Source organism: Humulus lupulus, chromosome X (assembly GCF_963169125.1).
Source record: "Humulus lupulus chromosome X, drHumLupu1.1, whole genome shotgun sequence".
Classification (NCBI taxonomy): domain Eukaryota; kingdom Viridiplantae; phylum Streptophyta; class Magnoliopsida; order Rosales; family Cannabaceae; genus Humulus; species Humulus lupulus.
The window spans coordinates 74,399,816-74,412,990 of record NC_084802.1 but is presented as its reverse complement, the minus strand read 5'-3'; the positions used below and the strand labels follow the sequence as shown (position 1 = coordinate 74,412,990).

The following is a 13,175-nucleotide window of genomic DNA, read 5'->3' as shown; positions in this document are numbered from 1 at the left end:
AACTTACTTGTAGTCCTTAGTTCCTAACTAGATCTTTAATACCGCTATTCATTTTGCCTTTGGCAGTTACTGTAATTAGTACAATATACTCGGATTAAACTATGACATATTCTTATAACTAATATTCTACAATAACTGCATGCAATAAATTCTCATAGACTCTATACTATAGCCTCCTATACACTTCACAGTGTATAAGGCCAAATTTTCGTTTCACTCTTTAAGTTATCATAAGAAAATCGGCCTCACCGCGACACGGTCTCTGTACCGTGTGTTTTAATATTCTTTCAAGAAAGAAGTTTATTATATGATAACTTTTCCTTTGGTTTTAGAAAAGAGAGTTTTAACAATTCTTGTCTTTATAAAAATACCATAGTTTTTTGCTCTTTTATGAAGTTCATCGCTTTCTATCATATACAAAAAAATCGCTTTCTTGACCCTTTAACTATTATTATCTGACAAGGTTATCCTTTGTTCGTAAAGTTTCTTTATAACCTAAACTCCCATTTTTTACTATTTTTATCTGTAACCTAGAATCTCATTTTATATTACTTTTGAAAAGAAGGGAAATTGGATCCTTAATTTATAAAAATGGTAAAATCCAAACTTTATTTAACTCAAGCTGATTAGGGACTGGTTAAACCTTCAAATCCTTAATTACCTATGCAAAAGAACTATTTCTTTCCATTTCCAAAATTTCACTTTAACTAATTGATTTAATGTGATGAGGACCCATTTATTAAATTTTTGCCCTAAGTTGAGTTTTTTTATTTGGCCAAAGCCCTTAAACTATCGTTCATGTATTCTATGTCATAAGGATGGGAACTAGGTGAAAGTCTCACATCAAAACTCGTTTTAGGTTAGGAAAAATAACCTCCCAAAAATCACTCTTTGTTATGGTTCGAAATTACTACGTTTCAAATTTTAGGGCAAACTTAGAAAAATTATTTCTCTTAAATCATGGCACAGTTTTCTCTAAAATTTTACAAGGATCTTGATACATATCTAAACTAGCTTCTTTCCAAATTTCATAATTTTTGGGATTGTAAAACCCATTCAAACAATTAAAGAAATATGGGCAATGTTTGCTGCCAAGGAGTTTTTTTCTAGATTTTAGGGCAAATTTGAAAATTTTGTTTCTTAAATCGTATCACAGTTCTTTCTAAAATTTTACAGGAGCCCTGACACATATCTAAACTAGATTCCTTTAAATTTCATAATTTTTTGAATAATAAAAGCCATTTAAATATTTGAAGAAATATGGGCAGTGCTTGCTGCCCAGAAGTTTTGTTTCCAGCTTTTAGGGAAAACTTTGAAAAGTTATTTCTTTTAAACCATAACACATTTTCCTCTAACATTTTATAGGGACCCTTATAAATGTATCAACTAACATCCTACCAAAATTCATAACTTTTATATGAGTAAAACCCGTTCAAAAGATAAAGAAATTTGGGCAGTGCATGTTGCCCAGAAATGTTCCAGATTTTCATCACAATGCAAAAAGTGCATTACTTTGGCTTAAAATACTTTTTTGTGATTTTACAAAGCCTAACATTAAGTACTCACCAAGAATTACACAAATACAAAAATTATTTTCATAAACAGATGGAGTAGGGTACGATTTGACCCGTTGGAAGCCAGACAACGAATTTTGGCAGCATGCCACATACATGCATGCAAATTCATCATATCACACAACCTCAATCATAAGCATAAAATTAAGCTCAAAAACCATTGAAATGCCCTATACAACCAGATCTAAAAATATCATCACAAAACTCAAAGAAAAACCATAAATTTCTACCTTTTGAAAGCCCAAGCTAGGAGATGTATTCCTTAGCTCCTCAAAACTTCCCTTTGTGCTCTACACTCTCAAAACCGAGCCCCAAAGTCCCACATGAAGATTTTTAAGAAAGGATTAGGGTAGAAAGACTTAGATGGGGGACAAGAACATGCAACTACCAAGATTTCTTACCTTGCTTTACTTGATGACAAAAGTGCTCAATCTTTGAGATCCAACTAGTACAAGTTTCTCTTGAACCCTAGAATACAAGATCAATGCCATGCATGGCTATTAGATTATATGGATGCACAATAAACCCGTAGGGTTTCAAGTTTGAAGGGAAAGAGAAGAAAAGATGTACAAGGTTTGATACTTACTCCAAGCAAAGATTCCTCCTTGAGCTTCTTCTTTCTCCAATGGAGGGGGTGAGTGTAGTTAGCTATGAAGGGACTTGGTTGCAGCAATGGAGGATAGGATTTAGTGGGGTTTTTGGTTAGAGAGAGCAAATGGAAGAGAGGAAAGATTTTTGAGAGAAAAAAAAACTATTTGTGAGGAAAATGATTATTTTTCCTTAACTTGTAAGTGGGGTAAGACCTTTCCTATTCTCTTTGGGGTATGTCTCCTAGCACTTGAGAGCCCTAGGACCTAGTCTTGCTGCCCACCCCTATCTCTCTCCTCCTTTGGAAATGACTCTTATGCCCTTGCTTATTTCACCTCACTTTATAAGGAACTCAAGGGCCATTTGGTAATTTTGTTTCTCTAAAATTCCCTAAGTTTTTACCCTATAGTTTATAAATTTCCAAGCATAATTAATTAAATTAATTTGTGACCAAAAATAAAATCTGCACAATATCACATAATTTTGGCAATTTATCACATATTGACCAAAATACCCTTAAATGTATGAACAAGAAATTCTCATTCTTAAACTTGGTTGATTAGAATTCAAACCTCAATCAATTCTCTTAAATTTATTGGCTCGACTATAAAGTCTCAGTTGCCAAAATATTTTATGCCATAGTATTCCCTATTTTATTTAATCCGAGATTTTTCTCCCATTAGAGTTTACCCCTTGGTCCAAGACCAATCGTTCTTTGCATAAGCCTAGACCTTTTACCAGATCATCAGAACGACTATAAAAATTCATGAAATAACACAATTTCATATAATATTATTTATCAAATAATATTCCATATAATTCTTCTCTGGCTTTAACCGGCTACTAACGGGTGTTCAAAACACTGGATGTCACACTCATTACTCAATGATTTAAAAAGAATAAAGAAACAAAACACAACTCATAATCCTTTTAAAATACCCTAGGTCGAAACACTATACGTCCTTTTACCAAAATAATTTTCCAAAATTTATCATGCATTTTTATCCAACCAAAAATACAATTGAAATAAAAATATTGACACAACCATAGAAGACCACATCTTCTCTTGGCCGAAACCTATATGCCACAACAACAAACCCCTTAATCAAGAAACATGTTCAAAACTCAAAAGAAATAAAATGCTAGGACAAAACATACACAAAGATATCCTCTTGTTTCAAAAATTTAATTAAAACTTAATCATGCTTCTAATAAAGAGATCATCATCATACACATATTCATCAAAACCATATGATCAAACGTAGACATATTTTCTCAAAACATCAAATATTAATCCATGACCATAAACATGAATTAAATCAATATCAAATCAACAAAAGGGTAGAGAATCCCATTACCTCCATGGTAGTGTTCAAGAACACAAGCAAATCAATCTTTAGGCACCTAGGGATTTCGAAATACACCACACTACAAGAAAAAATGCTTTTAATAACACCGAAAATGTGTTATCAAAACATACAATTACACTTTCTGATGTGTTAAGACCGACTATGTTATCGTAGGTCAGGGTACTTTACATAACACTTTATCAGTGTTATACAGATGTGTTACTGTACTGTCAACGATAACACAATTTCTTTGTTATTTTAATATATAGATAAGTGTTTAATTATGTTATTTATAGTCGATTATATAACACTTTTTTTGTGTTATACTACACTTTAGTATAACACATTTTTTTTTAGTATAACACATTTTTTGTATTATACTACACTTTAGTATAACACATTTTTTTGTGTTATACTACACTTTAGTATAACACATGTGTTATATTAGCTTAGAGAAACATAATCTTTTTTTACTTACACAAAACTAGGAAAACAAATATGAAAGTTGAAGCCAAATAAGGTAACATAAATAGATTTTTATTAATTACTCAAATGTAATTACAATATTTAGTCTACTAGTCTAGGCTTAAGAAATCATATTACAACATAATTTATGCCCAATTCAGATTCCTTTATCACTAAATACAAAACAAGAAATGTATACAAAAATTAGTGAAATACATTCTTCCATTCTAAAGGCCTCAACTACAAATGTTGTCAAGAATTGCTCCAAAGAAATCATCTCAATATACCTGCACATTGTAAAAAAAAGTCATTTTATTATTAAGAACATAAGACTTAAGCTAGTTTCCACCTGTAAGCATATAAAGTTTAAATTAAATTTGTAATAACTCCAAAACTTGACGAAACAGCAGGGTATAGCAAGATGTACTACCATGCAAAACAACGACTGAAGCAACAAAACATGCAACTTAAAACAAGGCTTGTGAAATGTATCAAGATAACAAATATATCATTCTCAATGATAAAAAAGTATGTGAGAAAGAATTGATTCCAGAACTCTAAATTCTGTCAATATATCCCCAAAAAAATTAAAGAATAAAAACAGAATCACACTTTGACTTCTTATACAACAAAATCATAAAGAAAAACAATAAAATAAAAAATCAAACATGAGAAGAATCGATGTTTTGAGGTGACGGTTTCTGGTATGTCTTAAATTTCTGTTTCCTGTTTGTGTTCTAAACTCTTGGCTTTAGTGTCAAGTTTATGATTTTTGAAGAAAAGGTCTATATATGATATAGAAGAACTCAATCATACTTTATGCTTAATCATTCAACTTTAGTTGCAAGCTAGAAGCAAAAGAAAATCTATTTCATTTTCTGCCATTTGTTTCTTGTATGCATAACGTTATGTGCTATACTAATTTAGGCATATAAGGTCTAGTACTAAGCTCAAAATTATTCTCAATAACTTAACTAAACTAACTGATTTAACTAAATTATATATATATAAGGTCTAGTGCTAAGATTAAAGTATGTGCTATACTTACTAATGGTAACTTTGTACTGTACAGGTATTACAGTCTCAGACCCCAAATGAAACTCTAAAAGCTCCAAGTCAACTAGAAAAAATTGAAGAAAGACATTTATCAAAAAAACCAAAAAACTCATAACAGAACATAAGATACTGAGACAAACATATACCAAGTGTTAGCAACTGTTCTTGAACATAGCTTTTTAACATATGGATACTTATTCAAACCCTCATTTACTTCTGGCCTAATGATTGAGATCACATCTATACAAAATAAAAAATACTAACTATATGCTCAACCAAGAAACAAGTAAAATAGAAAATTATCCAACTGTTAATTCTTAATATTCAAACATCATATTCTAATTTCAAGAAGATTCATACTAACCAGGACATATTGGAAGCACTGCAATTGACATTCCAACAAATGCCAAGGCAATAGTCTGCCCAGCCAGCCCTTCAAGACCAACTGTTAAATTAACTCTGTTTCCCATAGAAACAAGACAAAATGAGGTCAACTAGTACCCATTTTATTCAGGGAACAAAACAAGCTATCAAAGGAGACAGAGATGAAAATTGTGATACTTCTCCTACCATAATTCTTGGAGTGAAAATATGTTGAAACTTTCGGTTTTAGTATTTAAAACTAATAGCTGAAGTATTTTAGTATTTAACCAAGCTAGTTTTTATTAATTTCTAGTTCCAGCTATTAACCCAAAAGATTATATACACATATAAATATATGTAGAATATATTAAGCAAAAGTTGTAAATATGAGCAGAAAAAAATTCTGAGACATATATGTCATTAGCAAGACAGAACATAGTGTTTCCTGAGTAGAATATGTGTGCATATGTGTGCATATACACATATACAGACATATGTATTTTTATCTTCCTTTTCTTATTTAATTAAATAAAATCTGATTTAATGTCAACTATTGCTTATTTTTTTCAAATATTTTCAACATGAGTTTTTAAAAATAAAAACACCAATATTATTACAAGAATGTATAGAGATGCCTTGGAAGGGTTTTCTCATTGTATTTTATGGGGGTTCTAAGTGAAGTAAGATTGCTTGTTTTTTTTTTTCCTGGGATTGATTTTTAAGTGTCTTCAAACTCAATATTTCCACAGTTTCTTATTTAGATAACTATTGATAAACATGACTTGTATATATTATTTATGTCTTAATAATACAATTGCTTCAGTTTTATCACGTTTTTACTCTTTCTTGTTAACTAAAGTTTAGATGAGCTACATGTACCACAAGAATAAGACTAAAAAAATAAGACCACAAAAACAAATCAATAAATAACAAGAACAAATAATGAGAAGTAAGAAAGATACATGGCTAATGGATTTAGAATATCATCCCTATACATGCCATCCCTTGTAAACCACTACCGGTGATGTAAAGGATTTTTTTCAATAAGATACTAATAAGGATTTCACCTTGTACTAATACACCCCAGGATGATATATATAAGAGGGTAAGTAAGTATGTCAAGGCACTACAAGAATCTTGAGAAGAACGAACTTTAAATCACCAAAATGGAAAATTGTTACACATCACAAGCACATTCAACATGAAATATTTCCAATTGTAAAATGGGAAAAAAAGTTAGAGCAACTAAGGCAAGTTGAGTAGAAAGAAGGGAAAAAATACACACACACACACAGAGTAGGGCAGAGATATTCTTACAATAGGATGTGCCAGCAGCTCGCCAAAGTTGTAGATATTATCCCCAAGCAGTGCTGAAAATGATAAACCAAATGCCTAGTCCTAAAACATTGTACAAAAAAATCAAAATACTGAAACTAACAGTCAAAACAGCTGGAAAAGTTTAATGCATGTTGTTGGTCAAACAAAATTTGTCTAAAGAGGCTCCAATTTAGAGAATACATTTTTAAAAAATCTGAATTTATTCTTCTGCCAGGTAACTTATTATTTCAGTTACTCTTTAGTACCTTATTGTATCCACTACTTTTCGAAACCAAATATGTAATAGATAAATATTAACTTATCCACCTGACTGGCTATGTAGGCAGAAAGAAAATCAAACAAACAGAGTGATATGTCCAAAAGTAAAAAAATAAAAACACATTTTCATTACTTCAAAAGTGTTATTGTACAGTTTGGTAAAAGATATATACTGTAGAAAACATGAAGAAGAAGAAACTATATAGCACTGTAATCATCATCACATGCTTAGAGACAAGGGAGCAGAGAAAAGAAGATATTGAATAAAAGTTATGTAAACAAACCCTGGCAACTGCATCACCCAGACAAATTTTCTTCGCAGACTCGCCAGACATTTGTTCTTCCCTTGGGAACATTAGAAACTCCAATTTTGCAACTTCTGCAAAGTTTGGGTGAGATTTGTCTTCGGGATCCACAAAGTGTTCAATCTCAGCAAGTGTAAATTCACGAACTCTCAAAAGCTCTTGTCGGGGAGAAATCTGCAGATATATACAGTATTCTTGGAATGAGATATTGTTTAAGGTTTTATTTAAAAAAAAATGGACCTTGCAACACTGTCACAGATCAATGGGACACAGTTTTGGGTACAAAAGAAGCATAGCACTAAGGAATGCAACAGCTACATTACAGGGCTATTTTTTATTCTTATAAGAAAGGAGAGGACCAAAATACTAGTTACAAAGACTCGTTACCAATTAGAACTAATATGAGCATCCTATGCAAACATAAGTGCTAAAGTCCAAAGATAAGAAAATTAAGAACCTCATTTCTGAAAGCCTGGCCAATTTGAGCAGCAGCAAAAGGAAGCTTGTTCCCATTGTAATAGTACAAGTCCCTGAAGTTAACAAATATGCCCTGTGCAGTTTCTGGCCGCATGAACCTACAGCAGAGGAGATTTAATTACATATCATTACTGACCAAACAGGAGTCTTAATAAAAAAGAATCGCTAAGAATAATTAGTACCAAAATGTATCGTGCTCACCCAGGGCTCAAGCCAGATGGGCCTATTGATGTTTGGAACATAAGATTGAATGGATATGGATCAGAAAGTGGATTCTTAGTGTCTGGAGCTGTAATTCCATACTCCTTAAGTTTGGCACCCAGCTCTTCAGCTAAAAGATCATCCAAAATAGCAAGTATGCGCTTCAGTTCTGCAGCCTCCTTGGCAGTTATGGAAAGGTCTTTTTGAAGCTTTTCACTGCAGAAGTCCTTGAGCAAGTGATCGGCACGATAGCAAGTCCCAGTTCTCTCATCTTTAACCATAAGGTCAGTAAATTTATCAACATGGGGAAGAAAAAAACAATTTACTCTAGCATATAAAAATAGATTTTGCCACTGTAAGAACATTTTAGAAAAGTAAATTACAAATAAAATAATTTTAACAAGAAATCATAACTAAATCAATTTTAATAGTATTGTAAAGTATTAGAAATAAATTGTAGACTAAAACTGTCCAATCTAAGATACAAATTCCAGAGAACACATCAAAAGAAGAAAGATATAATACAATTTTACAAAGAGAAACAAAATACAATATTTACAACAATGGTTTGAATAAAAAAAAGTACTGAAAAGAATGAAATCCATTCCCAGAAAAGTATCAATGAGAGTAGACATTAAACAACAATGTGGTACTCAATCCAACAAGTTCCTCAAGAAAACAACAATGTTGAAGCCACCTTGTAGCAAAACTTGCTAAAAATTCAATCACATCATTCAGAAGGTTAAACCATTACCACTACAACCACTACCATTGACATTCACCAAAACCACCATAAATGCACTTCCAACAGATAATTTATTCTATCCTTTAGAGAACAACAATAATAATAAGAGTAACGATACGTTGACACAAAATATGCAGCAAATGGCCTTTGGAGGCTTATAATGAATGTTGATAATGGTGGGAGCAGAAAGATAAAACCAAACCGAAGACTCGTGTGTAAAACTATCATCATCAGGCCAAAAAAAAAAGTTCATAGTCTAAGAAGCAAAGATGGGCCAAAATAGATATAACCAAAATCAAATCCAATGTAAACAAGAATGCATTGCAAACAGGTTCAAGTTACTTGATACAAAAGCATCAAAGGCATTGTCAAGTAGTGTTCAAAAACATGCATTCTAAAACAGATTAATAATAAAGGTAATCTTTAAATAATTCTTCCTCTAATCTATTAACAGGTAATAAAGCAAATAAAGCATTATAAAACAGAGAATAACAAACTTAGATATTCAAAAGCCCTCAGATCTCATAAGCTAATATGGTCATTAATAGTGTACATAAGAATTTTCATTATAAGCCTTAAGAGCACTCACAATAGATTCTGTAAAATAGACTTTTTCTGGTGAAAAAGTAGAGAGAGAGAGCAATATATATGTATGTATGTATGTATAGAGAGAGAAAGAGAGACAAGGCTTATAATGCAAACCATGAAACTGCTTCTGAAAATTAGATTTTCCATCACAGGGCAAATAAGCATGCAAAGAAAGTGAAAACTAACAAAAAAAATGACAATATCTTCATATTATTACATAAGGCAATAAAATATATATTTTGTAGCTATAAAAAGAGACCATTTTAATATATAAATGCCCACAGAGATTAATGCTAGAAATTTCATGAACATTGAAAATTCATTAAGAACCAATCACATCTTCAAGGTTTAAACACCACCACTTCAACCATCACCTTTGGCATTCACCACCACCAACAGCAAACACAGATCATCATCACCACAGCCAACATGAGAAAATAAGTAATAAATAAATAAAATAAAATAATGGATCATGGTGAGTACCAAAGATGGTGAGAGCAGAAAAGATGGAGGCTCAAAATGAAATCAATGCACATATCAATACAAAAATAAAAGTTTTCATCATCAGGCACAAAGTAATCTAGAAACAAACTAAAGAACCGTGGAAAAAAAAACATATATAATTAATAAAAGTTTTTTTTTTTACAAAAGACCCAATAAAAGAAAGTTATTAAAGGAAAGAAATCGCAGATATGACAACGTTACTCAGTAAAAAAAACAATGAAAATATATATATGATGAGGCAAATTTTAAATTTTAATCATCTAAACAACATTTCAGATAAAAAGTTCCAAAATATCAAACGGCAAAGTTAACAGTAGACCGAAAATATGAAGTCATAATGAAATTAAGAAAAATACAAATTTTGAAATAAAAAAAGTAATAACACTTGCAAAAAAAAATTGCACCATGAACAACTAACACAGAAACGAAATCAAAACATAGTAGTCATTTGAGATAAAGCCCCCAGTTCTTTTAGACATGCACGTTTTAAAATGGAGCCTTTTTTATACTCAAGCACATAACCATGATTTTCAATAAAACCAGTTTGCATCTTCACCAATCTAGAGAGAGAATGCAAAGAAAAAAAAAAGATCATCTTGTTACCATCTAAAGATGGAAACGGTTATGATGAAAAATCATGGACCTATTTGAAACTACTATTATTTTCATCATTGGGCTAATGAAACTACAATCCTCAACATTAAAACAAGAACATAGACAAATACATTTTACTAAGCTATACACGGATGTAAAGGGCAATTATGAAAAACCAAGGAGAATTTGTTTCCAACAATGAGTTTTTCCATCACAGGGCAGAAACACTATTATACATTATATAATCATCACTAGAAGTCAATTCAAAAGATTAGTGAACAATACAATGCAGAAACAAACACGAAAATGAAGTGAAAGTTCCTCCCTTTAAGTGGGTAGGTTCATATAAAGCTTTCTAGGCTGCATGTCCATCAATTAACGCAGCAAAAAAACTACTCATAAACATTTGCCATCATCTATTAAAGAACCCATCAACATACCAAACTAGAACAACAAAATAAACATTCAGTGAGAAAAATGCAAAGCAAAAAGCTCAAACTAGAGCCATAATCATAGAGACTAAGTTCAGTTGGAAATTAAATATGATTTTTCAAGGGAATGCGAGTGAGGACGAGAGCTTAAGGATTGCAAAACATAGGTAGAGCGAGAGTATGAGAGAAAATTAAATTTGCAATACAGACAACCAGAAACTAACACAAGGATTCACCATTTGCATCGGCTAAATCCAAAGAATAACAAAGAAAACTAGAGAAAATATATAGAACAAGGATCTCCCTATATGTCTCCTTGGTTTTACTAAGACCATCCTTAAAGACTTCTATAATACCACTTCACAATTGAGACCTCCACACATCCTCAACCCTGAGCCAAACACAAAAACAGAGAAGAGAGAGAAAGAAAAAAAACAAAAGCAGAATGAGAAGAGATACATACTGTCGTGCCTACCTTCGTTGAGCCCTTCAACTATGCAGAGCTCTACCACGGTCGAACCCCACTGATGCACCTGCCCTAACGAGCCCCCAAGCCTCCACGTCCTGCCCAGCCCCTGCGCCATCGAGCCCAGACTCGAGACCCCCCCACCCACCGTCGAGCCCAGCCCTCGAGCCACCAGTCGTTGCTATCGAGCCCAGCCCTTGTTTTGATGAAAATGTTGATTTTGATGATTATACCAAAAGAAAAGATGAAAATGTTGACCCAAACTCTTAAGTCTCCTTGTTTTGATGATTAACAAATATTTGATTATTATTTGTTACTAATGATCTGTTGATTTTGTAGCAAAAACTAAAGTGAATTAGCACTTCAAAGTCAAAATTATGACCAAGGGTAAAATGGTCATTTTACCAAGTTTTCCAGAAATGACCCAAAATGGACTTCAAGACTCAAGAAACTCAAGATAAAGGTTTAACTTAATTTCTTAGTCTTGTAAAGTGATTGCAAGTATACTTTAAGTCATAAGTATAGAATTTGGCTCACTCACGCACGTGATTTTTTAAAATGAGAAATAAATATCCTAAATTCATTTTTAAGAAAATACATCCCGATACGGTCGTAACGCAATTGGAATTTTTGAAATCGGATAAACGAGCTAATAGTTATAAAGAATTGAAAAATGGGAAATTCGGCATAATCTGAGTTTTGCTCTCTGTTTGCCATCCAGAATTCCGGTTCCCTCATCCGGACTTCCGGTTCGCGGCAGACAGCTTCGAAAATTAACTCCTAACGGCTATAAACGGCTAGTTTTTTCCCAAACTCTATATAAACTCGTTTTTTTCTTCAAATTGGTGGTTGGCTGAGAATTTATTACATATACCAAACCAAATCAATTGATTTCAAAGAGCTTTCAAAGTTTAACTCATCCAAACACATATTCACACACTTGAGCCAAAATTTGTATTTATTTCTTCTAAGTGTGCTTGCTAATCACTCTAGGTTTCTCATTGTATTATCATACTTCTAGAGTGATTTTTGCTTGTAATATCAAACACATTCCCATATTGAGATTGAGGTGAGGTTGGCACCGGTTTTGTAAACAACCCGGTTAGAGTGAGATTGGCACTTCAACAATCCGAAAAAGAGGTTGATAGTCCTTGGTGGTGGAAAACTATTGTAAGAGGTTTGGAAATACCTTGGTGAAAAATTCCCGGTTGTAAGGGTTAGTCAAGCCCGCTAACTTGGCTCGATAGTTGAACTCAAAGCTAGGTCCTTAGCTTTGAAGACCAAGGACGTAGGTGGCTTAGTACTACCGAACCTTGTAAAATTCGAGTGTTTGCGATTTCTTAACCTTCAACTCTTTACATTACAAGTTTAATTATTTGCTATATCTATTTGATTGCCATATTATTTGCTTTTGCTTGATAAATTTGATTTATTGCATAATTTGGCATATTAAGTTTTAAATTTCCGAAATTATTTTAAATTTCCAATTCACCCCCCCTCTTGGAAACATATCTTGGGTTAACAATTGGTATCAGAGCTAGGGCTCATTTATTGATTAGATTTTACAATCTAGAGCATGGCATTTCCAAGTAATTCACAAAATAACATGTTAGAAGGTCTAAGCACAACTAGAGCACCATTCTTTAATGGAGTAGACTTTCCCTATTGGAAAATTAGGATGGAAACATATCTTCAATCTATCGATTATGATTTGTGGCATATAGTGTCTAATGGTCCTTACATTCCTAAACATGTCATTAATGATAAAGAAGTTATTAAGACATATGAGGCATATGACGAAGAAGATAAGAAAATGCTTTCTAAGAATGCTAAAGCTAAATATGCACTTATATGTGGATTGGATAGAGATGTG

At 32.3% G+C, this 13,175-nt stretch overlaps 1 protein-coding gene across 1 annotated transcript; it reads right to left on the bottom strand.

Annotated features, from left to right (window-relative positions):
* Positions 1-7,704: 7,704 nt before the first annotated feature.
* On the bottom strand, positions 7,705-8,270 carry LOC133805061 (glycine--tRNA ligase, mitochondrial 1-like). Its single transcript, XM_062243164.1, has 2 exons — positions 7,975-8,270; positions 7,705-7,871 (listed from the first exon to the last, which is right to left on the bottom strand). The coding sequence occupies exons 1-2, from the start codon at positions 8,253-8,255 to the stop codon at positions 7,724-7,726; spliced, it is 429 nt and encodes a 142-aa protein (XP_062099148.1). The 5' UTR covers positions 8,256-8,270; the 3' UTR covers positions 7,705-7,723.
* Between the last annotated feature and the right edge of the window lie 4,905 nt (positions 8,271-13,175).

Coding starts and splice junctions, on each gene's coding strand:
- LOC133805061 (XM_062243164.1), bottom strand. CDS start 8,255: ATGGTTAAAGATGAGAGAACTGGGACTTGCTATCGTGCCGATCACTTG. Junction 7,872..7,974: donor CCATCTGGCTTGAGCCCTGG/GTGAGCACGATA, acceptor CCTCTGCTGTAG/GTTCATGCGGCCAGAAACTG.